Source organism: Penicillium canariense (genome assembly GCF_028826845.1).
Source record: "Penicillium canariense strain IBT 26290 chromosome Unknown utg000002l_segment0_segment0, whole genome shotgun sequence".
Lineage (NCBI taxonomy): Eukaryota > Fungi > Ascomycota > Eurotiomycetes > Eurotiales > Aspergillaceae > Penicillium > Penicillium canariense.
Window position 1 is genome coordinate 1,082,325 of NW_026622729.1, and position 15,786 is coordinate 1,098,110.

Sequence of the window (15,786 nt, forward strand, 5' to 3'; positions counted from 1 at the left end):
CACCGCCACAGGTGTGGCAAACGGGCCGCGTCAGTCTTAGGCAGCCGCCAACCCACTCTAACTTCCATCACAGGTCACCAATATTGTAAAAGGCTAGGATTCTTATAGAGTGAGCACTATTCTGACGTTGCTCTTGTACGCACGTATTATTTCAAAGCACAGTCGCCACGTTGGAAATCAATGGAGGTACATCACAATCTGGGATAGCCGATGCGTGATATAAATAGAACCAACCGACTCCGACCCCAGGAATTGATCCTTCAAAGCTTACCTCTTTTCCCGTCCGCAAGTCTGCTATACAACGTAATGCAAGGGCATCCGTCGCTCCATACCTCGTACTCTTACAGTAGCCCCGGTAGCTTACCCAAGGACCTTCTCGGCAGTCGAGACTATACCATGTCAGTCGCGACCGTTCCTCAACGGCGGAAGTCGACCCCCACGACCACTTACCGTTGACACCGGTGTTGTCGGGCTCAACAAAGGCCTCCTTGACCTTGCCGTCCTCCACCAGCAGGGCATAGCGCTTGCTGCGCTGGTTGCCAAAGATGGCGGTGCTGTCGAAGCTCAGATCGAGAGCCTCGGTAAACTTGCCGGTGGGATCGCCCAGAAAGCGGACCTAGATGAACAGAGATACTGTCAGCCACGTCCTCAGCCACCCACAAAACATCGACATATACATACGCCGCTCTTGCCCTGGGGGTCCAGAGAAATGCCCCAAGCCTGGGTCCTATGGTATGCTTGCGTATCAGCGATCCGTCTGCGGCAATTTCAACGGTACTTTTCCCCCACTGTATCGCACGCGAACTGGAGCTTACACGAAGGGATCATTGACGGAGACGACAAAGACCTGGCCGGCCTCCTTGAGCTTCGGGTGGTTGATATATCCCGGGACGTGGGTGCTCGAGCAGGCGGGGCCTTTACGCAGGAAATGCAAAAGTCAGCATGGAGCGGTCCTGGCTTTTCTTGTTAAGAGGCAGGATCCCGTACTGAAGGCGGCCGGGGTGCCGACGATGACGGCCTTGCCCTTGATCTCCTTGGCAAGATTGATCTTGTTGCCGGGGAGTTCTCGACCAGAACATCCAGGTTGGGAATGGGGTCGCCCTTCTGAACAAGGTTGCGTGCGGTGCTATGGAAGGGGGCGGCCCTCAGGCGGGGGAGGTTGGTCGCAAGACGGCGGGTCGCGAACATGGTGGCAATTGAGGGCGTAGGGCGTGGGGGGGAGGGATTGGAGAGAGACACGAGTATTTCGTGAGATGGGATGGGGGAAAAGGGTGTGGGGTGGTGGACGGGTGTAGTTCGCCGGGTTGGGATGTTGATGTTGGCGAGCCCCGGAGATTTCATATCGCGCATCCCGCCCGTTGGACCCTGCACCACCCCGTCGTTTGGGGGCCGTCAGGACAAGGAGAGTGTCTTTGATCTACAGACGAGCTATGCATATTATGTGGAATGGACAATACACTCCGTTCTTTACTCGGCCCATCTGGTCTCCGATGCCCGAAGGTACCATCAGTTCGGAGGATCGGCGGCAAACCAGCTGGGCGCTTTGGCCCGTCAACGGAACCCCGAGATCAGAGGCTATCTACAATACATCATCTACCGAAAGCTCCATGCTGCTCCATCCTGCCATTCTCTGTTGTCCTTGTCCCTGGTGGCCTCGCTGTTGACGATGCCTCATGAACGATTCCGATCCATATGGAGCTCTGAGCCCGGGAATCCGTGGACATGACGATCTCTGCTCCAGACAAGCATAACGGCCGCATACTAAGGTATATTGTGCATATGGAGTACACACCGTTACTCGGTGCCAACACATCACTGGAAACCAGTTCCCTAGGGAGCAACTTGCGACCAGTTAGGGGCCCAGCAGAACGCGTGTGGGAACCGGCCAAAGCAACGGTCCACACTTTGTTGCCCACGTCCCAAGGGTCTGTCTCCCACGAGTGGAGCATCGGTTGAACTCCATTTGATCTTTTCGCTGACTGGAAGGTCCCCTTCCCCTCTGGACAAGTCATGTCTTAACGCGTCTTGGCGACCGGGTGCTATTCTTGCCCTTTCCCTTGGAAGGGCGACTGTCGGGACTTTGGGGACTATGGGACCATCCCATCCCATGAGGATGCAACGAAGGATAACCATGAGGAGTACCACGCAGTACCTGGGAGGAGCTTTGAGCCCGCACGATGCATGGTGCCCCCCCCTCCAACTGGTGCGCATTGACAACCGCCTGTCAACCAATGGACTTGCGCGGATTTTTACAATGCAGCAGTAGAGTCGAAGGAAGTTTTGCCTACTCTCGGAGGAGATCGTATCGACGTCCCCTCGGGGGGGGAATGAAAGAATTTTGCCCGCCCTTGTAGTTGAGGGACGGCGTAGGGCTAGGGGGTTTAAACCCATAGGATCAAATGAAGTGAAAAAATGAGAATAGAAACCTCCTTGCATCATTCCCCCGGCACGATCAAGGCCCAAGAAGAGTGTAGGAAGACTATGTAATCAGGATAGGAACCAGAGTCCAGAACGTAGCTCTTCATCATCTCTTGTGTTTCTTCCGTAACTCTGGTACTTGGCTCTACCGCCAACCCGCGCAGAGCCCGTCCCCGTCACGATCGGAGAGGCGGTACCCGTTCGGTTCTTATAATTCCCTGCTTTTTTCTCACTCTCCCACCTCTCGCCCCGGTGTGCTTCGTGGCCTGCGTCTTGTCGTTTCTTTTTCCAGCGCGGCAACTCGTCCGTTTACTGGGCACGTTCGATTTTGCATTGACTACCCGCCAGCCCGCCTCCGGGTCCAGCCTGCTGCTTGTTCGACCGGTCGCGACCCGTCTAGCCCAGCATGGATGGTGGCCAGACCTCGTCGAATCCCGCCCCCGCTGGGAACTCCAGCGATTTTGTATGTCGTGATGATCTCCAAAGCCTTCAGTTCCTAGAACTCCTTTTACTAACACCATGCATAGGTTCGCAAACTGTACAAGTGAGTCTGCCTTCGCCTCCGCTCTTCTTCGCTTTGCTGCACCTGCAAATCGCCGTCCACTCTCCCCCCCTCTCCCCCCCCTTGGGCTCCGACCGCCGCAATCTCGACCGTTGATTGACCAAATCTACAGAATGTTGGAGGATCCCTCCTACGCGTCCATCGTGCGCTGGGGGGATGAAGGGGATAGCTTCGTGGTCCTTGAGGTAAATGCGCCTGTAGCGACACCCGTTTGTGCGCTCGCGATCGCTGGCGACTGACTTCGAGCTCTCGAAATTTAGTGCGAAAAATTCACCAAGACTATCCTGCCCAAACACTTCAAGCACAGCAACTTCGCCAGTTTCGTGCGCCAACTCAACAAGTATGATTTCCACAAGGTTCGACAGAATAACGAGGAGAACGGCCAGTCGCCGTATGGGCAAAATGTAAGGCCATCCATCTGTCCTCTTCCCCCAGCGGAACCCCTCAATGTGGTCCCCACAAACTGTTTCTGTGGCTCTGGCTTATTCCGCATTGCTCCAGGCGTGGGAGTTTAAGCACCCCGAGTTCCGGGCCAACAGCAAGGACTCGCTAGACAACATTCGCCGGAAGGCCCCTGCTCCCCGCAAGCAGGCCCAGAGCAACGACGAGTCCGTCCCCACCCAGCAGATCGATTTGCTCAACCAACAGATTGTCGCCCAGCAGCAGCAGATTCAGCATCTTTCAGATCGCTATGCTCAGCTCACAGTGGACCATCAGCTCATGTTGCAGGAGGTGATGCGCGTGCAGAAGACTGTCTTGAATCATGAGAATGTTATTCACCAGGTGATGACTTATTTGCTCTCGGTGGATGCGCGCCAACGGAGGGACAGCAAGGCTGTCTCATTCCAGGGACAGGGCAGCGCCGCCATAAGCCCCTCGCAGGTTGGAGCTGCGGATGATGAACCATCATCGCCTCTCCAGCAGGCGTCGAAGCTCTTGAATGACATGCATGCAGAGATCCAGTTCAACCTCACCGGGATGGATTCGGCGGCCAACGATGCCCAGAAGGCGGGTGTAGTCCCAGTGGCAGCTCCCCCCATGGATCCTGCTGCACGGAATGGGGCCGCGCGTCCAGGGACCAGCGCACCACCGAACGCGGCGTTGGTCTATCCCAAGATGGGCGGCGACTTGGAGCAAGTGGTGTACCCGGTGGGCACGAGCAATGGCATCGACCCCATGTATAGCGAGCACGTGAATAACGTGCCGTACCCCATGCCTGCCAAGCCAGAGATTGACTCTGCGGAGGCGCGGCGCCAGTACCCAGACACGAACCGCAAAAAGACCACCAACGTCGACCCCGGCTGGATGCGCAGTCCGCAAATCCTTTTGGTGGAAGATGACGCTACTTGCCGACAGATTGGCGGCAAATTCCTGTACTCCTTCAATTGCGTGATTGACACTGCTGTATGTTTGGACTACCCCATCGCTTAAACTACCTATGGGCACACGTCACCTTGGATGACTACTAACTTTTCTTTGTCTAGTTTGACGGCTTGGAGGCTGTGAACAAGATGCAGGGTGGCTCGAAGTACGATTTGATTCTCATGGATATCATCATGCCGAACTTGGACGGCGTGTCCGCCTGCCACCTCATCCGCCAATTCGACCGAACTCCCATTATCGCCATGACCTCCAACATCCGCAGTGATGATATTCAGCTCTACTTCCAACACGGTAAGGCAGCGACATTCATATCAGTGGTCACTTGACATGGAGCATTCGCTAATTTGTTGTAGGTATGGACGACGTTCTTCCGAAGCCGTTCACTAGAAAGAGTCTGCTCGGTATGCTTGAGAAGCATTTGGTACATCTCAAGACTATGCCGCAGGGTATCGAGGCCGCCCCGCCAGCCGCGGCCGCGGTGACAATGGCTGCCCAAACATCCGCCTCCCAATCGATCAAAGAGGACAGTTCCCCAGGCCAATCTCCGGCCGGTTCGATGAGCAACTGGCAATCACCAGGCCAATTCCAGGGCATGCCGACGGTTCCACCCACCATGCCCGCAGTCCAACAATACGTGGCCGCCCCCGGAGCACCCCCGGGAGCATACACGGTTGACCAGAATGGCGTTCAGTTTCCTGCACCGCCCGCCGTCACGGTTCCTTCCACCGGTGCCCCTCCTCGGCCCCAGCATCGCCGGCAAATGTCTGAGATGTCCAGCGCCACAGAGAACCCCAACGTAAAACGGCAGCGCATGTACCCCCAACCCCAGCCGATGATGGCTGTGCAAGCTGGGCGTCCTGGCTAACAAAAACGACCTCTCCCACCCTGTGCCTTATTCATCTAAATCAACCTCCCCGCCTCCCTCTCCGCCTGTCTATTACCTTACGATTCCCACTGTCCATAATGAGGCCTTCAATCATATGTTGCTCCCTTTGCTCGGTGCCCTGTTCCCAGCTTATGTTGTTGCCTCGGTCGCGGTTTGTGTTACCCCTTACAGGTCATGGCGTTTTTTCTTTCTTTTTGCAGGCTTTTTGATTTTGGGTGGCGAATGTGTGCGGTTGCGATTCACGCGTCAGCGTTGTCCACCTGGGACTGATATACACTTATTTACCTTACTGTATGAGAGAGAATTGTTTCGCCAGGTACATATTATTTACACACATAGTTTTGTGGTACTCTCCCTATTTTCCTCTCTTCCAGGGGCAGGTCAAAGTCGTTGGAAACGTCTCAGCTCCAGGCAAATTTGCCCAAGAAATAGAAAGGAGAAAGAAGCAAAGCATGAAGGAAATTGTTTTCGTATTCCTCCCAGGTGTACTCACCTGTTAGCGATCAGTGGACCCCATTGCTTTGCTCGCATATCTTTTCCGCGTATATTACTGACGAACCATCCCCACTGCACCCGCAATCCCAAGACACAAGGGCCGGTCGGACGAACCCGAGATCTCAACGGGATTATCTTGTAGACGCGTCTAGACCGGATTCCACCATAGCAGTGGAATTAAAGGTGTCCACAAGGGCCCAGGCCTTGCGGGTAGTTCTGGACCTTCTGGACCTTTCGCGGCTGCTTGTGGCTAATGCATGATGGTACCTGCGCCACAGGGAATCACGTTATCGGGCGGTGAGTTGGATATGCAAATAAGTCAAACAGTGCAAACGAGTCAACACAGTGGGAGTCACCCCGAGGCTTGGCGGGGTTTTTTGTGCCCTTCTTTGATAGCGGAGTCTCTTTGGACCAGCGAATGCAGCGCCTTTCCGGATCGATCTTGCTATTTAGTCGAGGTCACCTCCCTGTTCTATGATCCTGGTTTTTTAGAGGTATGACAGCCCTGCGGTGATCCCAGCCATTCGTCTATCCTTTCGCCGCTTTCCACTGTGAATCATTCCATTTGACACTATCCAGGATCTCCGACAGCAATGGGCGCCAAGCAAAAGGGCGGTGGCTCGAAGCCAAAGAATACTGCAGAGGAGGTTGAAGAGACGCTACAGGCTGTGGTGCTTGCAGATACCTTCGAGACCAGATTCGAGCCTTTCACTCGCGACAAGCCACGGGTATGTGCCAGGCGGACTTCCAAAACATGAAGCGCATATTTGCGGGAGCAGTTTTGAAAATAGGATGGAGCTGATTAGGTTATTCCCATGACAGTGTCTGCTCCCTCTCGCCAATACCCCTCTCATCGAATATACTCTCGAGTTCCTAGCCAATGCTGGCGTCGAGGAGGTGTTCCTCTACGGCGGTGCTCATTCAGATCAATTAGAGAAATACATCAAGTACGGCATCCATGCGAAAATTTATGTGTCGGCGGAGGACATGGCTAACCAGATCACCCTAGCGCCTCGAAATGGAGAGCTCCATCCTCGCCCTTCAAGCAACTGACCTTCCTCAAGTCCACCTCTACCTCCGTCGGCGATGTTATGCGTGACCTCGACGGCAAGCACCTCATCACCGGCGACTTCATCGTTGTGAGCGGCGATGTTATCAGCAACCTGCCCATCGAGAGTGTCCTGTCCAAGCACCGCAAACGCCGCGAGGCCGACAAGAACGCCATTATGACCATGGTCCTGCGCGAAGCGGGCCGTAACCACCGCACGAAATCCTCCTCCATCTCCCCCGTCTTCGTTATTGACCCGACAAAGGACCGCTGCCTGCACTATGAGGAGATCGACCACCACTCCGATGAGCACCCGGCACGATTGAACATCGATACCGAAATCATCCTGTCCACCCCCGAGTTAGACATCCGCCAAGATCTGATCGACTGCAGCATCGATATCTGCACCCCGGACGTGCTGAGCTTGTGGTCCGACAGCTTCGACTACCAGTCGCCCCGCAAACACTACTTGTACGGTGTCCTGAAGGACTACGAACTGAACGGCAAGACTATCCACACCCACATCATCAAAGAGGACTATGCCGCGCGGGTACGCAACCTGAAGGCCTATGATGCAATCAGCAAGGATATTGTTTCGCGCTGGACTTACCCCTTATGCCCGGACACAAATCTTCTCCCCGGTCACACCTACAACCTCCGCAAGGGCAACTTGTACCAGGAACAGGGTGTAACGCTCGCTCGGTCGTGCGTGCTCGGCCGGCGCACTGTCATTGGGCGGGGTACTAGCATCGGCGATCGGACGACGGTCCACAGCACAGTTCTCGGCCGGAATTGCAAGATCGGGAAGAATGTCAAGCTGGACGGCGCGTATATCTGGGACAATGTTGTGATCGGGGATGGCACCGATGTCCGGGGGCTATCGTTGCCGACGGCGTTGTGGTGGGCAAGAACTGCTCCCTTGCACAGGGCGCGCTTCTTTCTTATGGTGTCAGGATCTCGGACGGTGTGAAGGTTGAGAGTGGCAAGCGCATAACCCGGTCTCGGCCGGACGGGAGTGCGGGTCCCAGTGACCCGGAGGTAGTCGGAGAGGGCGGCGAGGGATACGAGTTTATTCCTGGGGAGGACGAGGATGAGGATGAGGATGATGTCAGCGTCGCCTCGTCGGGGCTGGTGTACCGGATGCCAGGTCTTTCTCTGTCGAATGCCTCGATTTCGACATTGTCCTCTGAGATTTCCGAGAGCTCTTGGCCTCGCTCTGGCCGCAGCAGTTTCTCCGATGGCGAAGAGCAGGATAACTTCCACCACGATGCCTCCGTCAGCGTCTTTGACAGTCTGCGGGACGGCGTGTCCGCGGACGTAGTGCAGCTGGAGCTGGTCAGTCTGCGTATGACAGCCAATGCGTCGGACGTCCAGGTCCGCCGGGCCGTGGTATCATCATTCATGAAGTACATCCAGCAACTGATGGAGGCCGGCAAGGGAGCCAACGAGGCCGTGAAGGAAGTATTCACCAAGTACCGTGAGGTCGTAGAGCGCACGCTATTCGACCGGAACAAAGGGGTGAAGAAGGACCAAGTTGACCTGCTGCTCCAGCTGCAGCAGGACCTGGTGCACCGCAACAAGGGTGCCAGCGTGCTGCTCTTCACCGCGAAAGAGCTTTATGACCTGGAACTGGTGGATGAGGAGGCCTATGAGCAGTGGTGGAACGATGAGCGGTCCAGCAGTACTGAGGAGATGCGGACAGTCCGGACTCAGACGCAGCAGTTTGTGGACTGGCTGGCAAATGCTGAGGAGGAGGAGAGCAGTGAGGATGGGGACGAGGACGAGGAGGAGAGCGACGACGAGTAGATGTTTTCATATACCATGCATTTCGATAGGGCAGCAATGGGATGGGGCAAAACATATCTGTCATAAAATGGATGTGCTGATCGAGATGGCTGTCGTTCATATTATAGGTATCGGGTGGAGCCATAGGTCTAGTAGATATGTTTCGTAGGAAAAGAGGAAAAGACATACACGCTCCTAACCTGCTGGCCGATAAGACTACTCGAAGGGGACGATTTTCCCGTATCCTTTAGCGATGCTGTTGCTTTGTAGTAAGTTAGTCACGCGATTACTCATTTACTAGGCATCCGCAAGGCGCCACAGCTGCGATCTGCAGGTCACTTTCAGCCTTGACAATTATACGCCACGGCACTCTGTGATTCAACGCGTTGAGTCAGACAAAACGGAGAACCGTCCCTTGAGCGAGCTACAGTATCTTTGTCTCATTCTTATGGGGGATTTGAATTTGTGACATTCCTAAACAACCACCCAACTCCACCCGTCTTTTTCAGGTTTTCGCCCGGGTGCAGCAGGCCTTCCACGCAACAGTCCAGGCGGTCCCGCTCGATCGCAGCCCCCTTCCCCACCCGAACGTCCCCCCCATCCGACGGTCCGCCAATTTTCCCAGTGACGTTGTGGCTCACTGGCTCACGACTCCCGTCGCTTCTGGGGGTTTTTTTGTACCCTGCCCCTCTTATTTCCCTCTGCCTAAACCCTTCCCCGCCGGCACCTCTGCCGCCCCCCTTTTCACAACGCCTCCCTCTACGCGAAAGAGAAAGGCGGCTGAGGCGGCGATTGCGGACGACGACCAGCCTCTTCCCAAAGCCGCCACCAAGGCTGCCCACACACGGAACGCCACTGCGTCCGACCCTCGGTCACGCACCAAGCCGGCTTCCACCTTGACAACCTCCCAGGACCAGGATCAGGACCAGGAGCCGGAGAGGGGCAGCTCGACCAGTTTGGCCAGCCTTAACCTGAAGCAGGCACGGATCGTGACGCCTGCGACGACCACGGGCAGCATGGACTCGGACGATGATTTTCTGAGCGACGTGTCGAGCCCCGATGACTTCCTCGACACGCAGGGCAGCGATGACGAGAGCTTGGGTGAAGGTGCGTGAGACCGATAGCGAAACCCCGAGTCTGGTTTGATCTTTGGAATCGACCCGGGTAATTGATAATGTTCAAAGGTGGCTGACGCTGACTGTCTTGTCGCGGTTCTTAGATTTCGGTGACCTCGACGCCGGCTTTTCAGATGATAAAGATCTCCTCAAGCAAAAACGCAAACCCTATGAGGTCGAGTTTAAAGTCTTAGACCCCGCCGATATCGAGCGCGAGCAGCTCGTGCAGATCAACGAGGTCTCCGCTATCCTGGGCCTGCCGCCAGAGTCGGCCGCGATCCTGCTGCGGTTTGGTCGGTGGAAGCAAGAGAGACTGATCGAGGAGTATATGGAGCATCCGGAAGAGACGCTCGAGGCCGCCGGGCTCGGGACAAACTTCGAGTGCACGGCGAGGACTGAATTCATCCCCGGCTTCATGTGTGACATCTGCTGTGAGGATGGGGATGACCTGGAGACCTATGCGATGCGCTGCGGGCACCGCTTCTGCGTAAATTGCTATCGGCACTACTTGGAACAGAAGATTAAGGAAGAAGGCGAGGCAGCTCGTATTGAATGTCCTGGCGAGAACTGTAATCGCATCGTGGACTCGAAGTCACTCGATCTATTGGTGACCGATGACTTGAAGGAACGGTGAGTCATTTCCCTCACAGTCGCAAGGTGATGCAACGAACCCTTGGAGCTGACCAGTCTGCTTGATCAGATACCGCACGCTGCTCACTCGAACCTACGTGGATGATAAAGATAATCTTCGATGGTGCCCAGCGCCTGAATGCGTGTATGCGGTCGACTGCCCCGTTAAACCGCGCGACCTCCGTCGCGTCGTGCCCACGGTGCGATGTTTCTGTAAACATGAGTTTTGCTTTGGGTGCACCCTGAACGACCATCAGCCCACCCCTTGCACATTAGTCAAGATGTGGTTACAAAAGTGTGAGGACGACTCCGAGACGGCCAACTGGATTTCCGCCAACACCAAGGAATGTCCTAAATGTCAGTCCACGATCGAGAAGAACGGCGGCTGTAACCATATGACATGTCGCAAGTGCAAGCACGAGTTCTGCTGGATGTGCATGGGTCTCTGGTCCGAGCACGGCACCAGCTGGTACAACTGCAACCGATATGAAGAAAAGTCCGGCTCCGATGCGCGCGGGGCGCAGGCCAAATCGCGCGCCTCGTTGGAACGGTACCTGCACTACTACAACCGCTATGCCAACCACGAACAATCCGCCAAGCTGGATAAGGACCTTTATCTTAAAACCGAGAAGAAGATGACAAGCCTTCAGTCCGCGTCTGGTCTGTCGTGGATTGAAGTGCAGTTCCTCGACACGGCCTCGCAGGCACTCCAACAGTGTCGCCAGACGCTGAAGTGGACATATGCATTTGCCTTCTACCTCGCACGCAACAATCTCACGGAGATCTTCGAGGATAATCAGAAGGACCTGGAGATGGCAGTCGAGAGCCTGAGTGAGATGTTTGAGAAACCGGTGCCTGAGCTGGCGGAACTCAAGGTGGATATATTGGATAAGACGGCCTATTGCAACAAGCGCCGGGTCATTCTGCTGAGTGATACTGCTGACAATTTAAAGAACGGTTCGTTACCATCACCCCCATGGGTAATCTGTTGTCCGCAGCCACTGACACTTTCTGCAGGAGAATGGTCGTTCAACGTCGAGTGGTGAATTCGCCACTCTGCCTTTCTCTATAAACCGACGACTGCCGATGAGACTCTTGACGACGTGAACGAAATCTTCTCCTAACCTAGTTACCGCTCCAATCCTCCGATCCTCCGATCCTCCGATCCTCCGACCCTACCCCTTCACCTTCTTGCTTCTGCCTCAGACCCAACACCCCACAACACCAGCAGTGGGTCAGGGCCCCGGTAGAAGCACGAGACTGGTGCCTTTCACTCCGTACTCATCCCCCTCCCACCTCTCCGCAAATCGAAACGATGGTCTCATCCCTTTCCAACTCCTTGTATCCGTTGTGCTTGAACATCTCTGCTTTTCACTTTTCTCCCCTTCTTCCTCTCCCATGGTTTCCGGAGGTGACGGCGCAGCGGAGTTGAGATCATTTGTGTTGGGACTACCATGGCCGGATAGCAATGCTCTACCTCACAATCTCACAACCTCTATACAACTTCCATAGCCAGCTAGCGTTGCGTGGGTCAAGTGCTCTTGTTTCCTATGCACTTTATAGAGGGCCTCTTTTTTCCTCCTATGATGGCTCCTTGAAGTTGTCTATTCCTCTCTGTCCAGTATGACTATCATGATCATGATCGCAGTCCGATGCGTGACTCGCTCCTCCTATTCGCTCACAGCATGTTCCCCATGCCCTTAATGGGTCCGACAGTAATGTGGAAATCAATTATGGGCAGCTCTCTCCGTACCATGCCTAGCCGGGTTTAGTCCACACGGGCTGACGCCCACTCGGCTTCGGCAGCCTGCCCGGCAGGGTCGCGTGTTCGGGTTGTGCCCCTTCGTTCGGAAGGATAAGGCCCTCGTAGCAAAGGGAACGCATAGGTTGTTTCTTTGTTCATTCTAAGAAAAGAAGGGGAACCGGGATGCCTGTGTCGACCGTTCTCCCCAGTTCCTTCCTAACGCTATATATCTTCGGGTGGCGGGGGATACTACGTCCATCACCGACGAAGCAGTAAGGTTTGTCCTGCTCTAATATCTCCAGCCGGTCTCTGGACGAGAAGACCTTCGCGAATGATATGACGGGCGCCAGCGTGCCCAGCCAGTTGGGTGGGAAAGCCCGATCCACTCTAGGCGCAGCACTCCCGGACTCCAGCACACTAGTCCGCGATCGCAGGGGTTTGAGATACGAACTGCGGCTTATCAGATTGATAACTCGGTGCCGACAGCAGTACACGATAGGTACCTAGGTTGGCCTCGTTATGGAGTTGCAATCATGCGAGGAACACAAGTACCGGGAAAGTACTTGCCCCGTACCTCGGCAGGACTCTCCTTCGCGCTACGCCCAGAATGGTAAGTAGTTCCGCTCCCGGACGCTAGGGGCGGTTTAGGTAAGCTCCGTCATCGGAAGAGAGCGATCCTCGGAGTGTCCTGTTCTGCCAGGGTTCTGGGCGCTGCTTTCTGAGTAATCAGGGATGCCGCACATTATTAGTTATCTGTTCTGGGCGCTGCTTCCTGAGTAATCAGGGATGCTGCACATTATTATCTCGTCCAAAATGAGAAAAAAAATGCATGACTTCGAATGTCAGGCATTGTTATATAGTGTGAAGGAGGGTGGATTTAACGTCAGAAACGGTAACTCGGCCGTCGGGATATCGGCAGGAATAGAGTGGTCTGCGGAAATCCATGGGGTCTGATAGTGTAGTTTGGTCTGCGGTCTGCGGTCTGCGGTCTGCGGGCTGCGGGCTGCGGGCTGCGGGTGCCGGGGCAAGTCAGCCTGCTAGTGCCATTGACCTCCAAAAAGATCTCTTCTTCTTCTCCGGGCTCCCCGAAAAAAAAAAATTCACAAGATAACTGATTCAAACAAGCATCGTTTGTTTTTGGGGGTCTTTTATCCTTCTCTGTGCCGCGAGAAAGCACATTCTCCTCTCTTCACCCCCCTGGTTATTCCCGCTGTGGGCAAATAATCTGGTAACTGTTTTTGCCGCTCCACGGAGAACTCTCTTGACATCGCCCACCACGAGCTCGTCGTTCTCCCGCGCGACAACACCTTCGGTCACTGCCACACTACGTACCACATCGATCTTCGCCTTTCTCCACCTCTTCTCTCGAATTGCGCTCGCTGTGCCTTGGGCTAGCGGAGCTCCATGGCGACTTCCGAGCAGATTCCGGGGCAGGAATACGAGTACGTCCACAAAGCCTTCGCAGCCAGCAGATTCCCCCCGGGTGCGGTGCGCAACGGACTCATGACCCTCTGTGTAGGGGATTGGGGTCTCCGCGGCGACTCCATTGGGTCGCAGGCGGATCTGGGGTGGCGTAGCCCGCGGGTAGTCGGATATGCTGGCTGCTTTTTTGGGGCGCCCAGCTGCCGCGGTACAGCAAGCTAATTCACAATTCTACTCTCTAGTTACGAAGCCCTCCCGTCCAACTATGGCCTCGGCCACAATATGCTTGCCGGTGCTTTTGCAGGGATAGCGGTAGGTCCGCGGGGAATAACCGAATTGACACGGCTGAGGTAGGATCACAGGCTGATGAGCACATTATAGGAGCACTCGGTGATGTACCCGGTCGACTTGCTCAAGGTATGTGCTGCGTCTCTTGAGGAAAAACATTTTGTCCTCATGATGGTTGAAACTGGCTGCTGACGGGATGGAATCGGTTGCTAGACTCGCATGCAAATCCTGAACCCCTCCACTGGCGGCCTCTACACCGGCTTGACCAACGCGGTATCCACGATCTATCGGATTGAGGGCTGGCGCACACTATGGAAGGGCGTGTCGAGTGTGATTGTTGGCGCCGGTATGTTCGATGATTGGCGTTTTGGGAAATTCGATGGCTGATATGCAATTCCAGGTCCGGCGCACGCGGTGTACTTCGGCACATATGAGCTGGTGAAGGATATGGCTGGCGGCAATGTGGACGACGGGCACCACCCCTTGGCAGCTGGTAAGTCTCTCGGGAATCTAAGACAACTTTGGGAGTCGCGTGACTGATGCATGTGGGATACAGCTTTGAGTGGAGCTTCTGCGACAATCGCCAGCGATGCGCTGATGAACCCCTTCGATGGTAGGTGACCTCATACGAATCGAGATATTCCAGCAGGTCCGAGGTTAACCGCAAAGTAGTGATCAAGCAACGCATGCAGGTCCACGGATCCGTCCACAAGAGCTTGATGCAATGCGCCAAAACCGTGTACCGCACCGAGGGCCTCCAGGCCTTCTACCTCTCCTACCCTACCACCCTCTGCATGACCGTGCCCTTTACCGCCACCCAGTTCGTCGCGTATGAGTCGATCTCGAAGGTGATGAACCCGAAGGGCGAGTACGATCCCTTCACCCACTGTATGGCTGGTGGTCTCGCGGGTGCCTTCGCCGCCGGTCTCACCACCCCTCTTGATGTCGTGAAAACGCTCCTTCAGACTCGCGGTCTTGCAGAGAGCGAAGAGATTCGCTCCGCTCGAGGCCTGTTCAACGCTGCGGCTATCATCAAGCGCCGGTTCGGCTGGGCGGGTTTCCTGCGCGGCATGCGACCGCGTATCATCTCAACCATGCCCAGCACAGCCATTTGCTGGTAAGTTTCCATTCTGGTATTCCACCGCTTGGTTGTGTGATATGTGCTAACTCTGTAACTAGGACGTCCTATGAGATGGCCAAGGCATACTTCAAGAGCCTCACCGAATAAGTGTCTCCCTTTTGAGACTCAACACACCTGATCACCGCCCACCGACTTGACTCCCACCCACCGATCCGATCCCGTGTTTCCTCTCTTGTTCAATATACCGTGTTATGTGAACATCACATAGTGCTTTTTTCTTTCCCCCCGATCTCTTGAGGCGAAATGGGTTTATTCTGCATCCGTTCTGTCTGGGTCTTGAACGCACGGGCAGCGCCCGCCAAACCCAACGCGTGGCGTCCATCTAGGGCTAGGAGAGCCTAATTCGGACTTCTTGCATGATTGGAGCTTTTTATCTTCATAAAAAAAAGCGATGCTTGCAATGCATAGTTGGGAGAATGGGTTGTGGGTTGGAATGGCACCTGCAAGCCGGCTTGGAGATCGACCTTGTCATTTTCTCTTCTTGACCCTCTTCCCCCCGTCCGATGTGCGTTCTGTATCGTTACTGGCGTTGGAACGTGGAACCTCAGATTTTGATTTTAATTTCATGTGCGTGGGCTGGGGTTCGCTCTGTTGCATCGATATACGCTTTTTATTTCTGGGCTTTTTCTCTCTTTTTGCATGTACCGATAGACGTCCACCACGAGGAATTTAGATGTGATATCCGAAAAGCCTACCGGTCCACGTATTTATAGGTCAATGTAAAACACTGGTGTTGGGATGAAGCCTCCAAACTGAGATAGTCGACACGCGGGAACCCGAGACACTTGCGGGCCAGTGGAGCGCCGATATACTCCGCATGCAGTAACTGCCGACCCGACGACGTCACGCGAAAAATCCTCCCCCTCACA

General features: G+C 55.0%; 4 protein-coding genes across 4 annotated transcripts; 3 read left to right on the forward strand and 1 right to left on the reverse strand.

Annotated features, from left to right (window-relative positions):
• Positions 1-360: 360 nt before the first annotated feature.
• On the reverse strand, positions 361-1,188 carry N7482_003608 (peroxiredoxin family protein; the record flags this gene model as incomplete). Its single annotated transcript, XM_056685733.1, has 6 exons — positions 361-389; positions 451-616; positions 682-727; positions 816-915; positions 988-1,065; positions 1,173-1,188. The coding sequence occupies 6 exons, from the start codon at positions 1,186-1,188 to the stop codon at positions 361-363; spliced, it is 435 nt and encodes a 144-aa protein (XP_056544475.1).
• Positions 1,189-2,824: 1,636 nt separating this feature from the next.
• Positions 2,825-5,228, forward strand: skn7 (uncharacterized protein; the record flags this gene model as incomplete). Its single annotated transcript, XM_056685734.1, has 7 exons — positions 2,825-2,881; positions 2,946-2,962; positions 3,093-3,165; positions 3,241-3,384; positions 3,482-4,384; positions 4,465-4,654; positions 4,717-5,228. 7 exons carry the CDS (start codon positions 2,825-2,827, stop codon positions 5,226-5,228), a joined length of 1,896 nt encoding a protein of 631 aa, XP_056544476.1.
• A 1,109-nt stretch (positions 5,229-6,337) lies between these two features.
• N7482_003610 (uncharacterized protein) lies at positions 6,338-11,368 on the forward strand (the record flags this gene model as incomplete). The annotated part of the gene is made up of 8 exons (XM_056685735.1): positions 6,338-6,472; positions 6,567-6,691; positions 6,754-7,660; positions 7,720-8,594; positions 9,203-9,684; positions 9,797-10,322; positions 10,393-11,279; positions 11,340-11,368. 8 exons carry the CDS (start codon positions 6,338-6,340, stop codon positions 11,366-11,368), a joined length of 3,966 nt encoding a protein of 1,321 aa, XP_056544477.1.
• Positions 11,369-13,470: 2,102 nt separating this feature from the next.
• mrsA (putative mitochondrial carrier protein) lies at positions 13,471-15,004 on the forward strand (the record flags this gene model as incomplete). Its single annotated transcript, XM_056685736.1, has 8 exons — positions 13,471-13,634; positions 13,731-13,800; positions 13,870-13,905; positions 13,990-14,122; positions 14,177-14,269; positions 14,333-14,389; positions 14,449-14,893; positions 14,956-15,004. The coding sequence occupies 8 exons, from the start codon at positions 13,471-13,473 to the stop codon at positions 15,002-15,004; spliced, it is 1,047 nt and encodes a 348-aa protein (XP_056544478.1).
• Between the last annotated feature and the right edge of the window lie 782 nt (positions 15,005-15,786).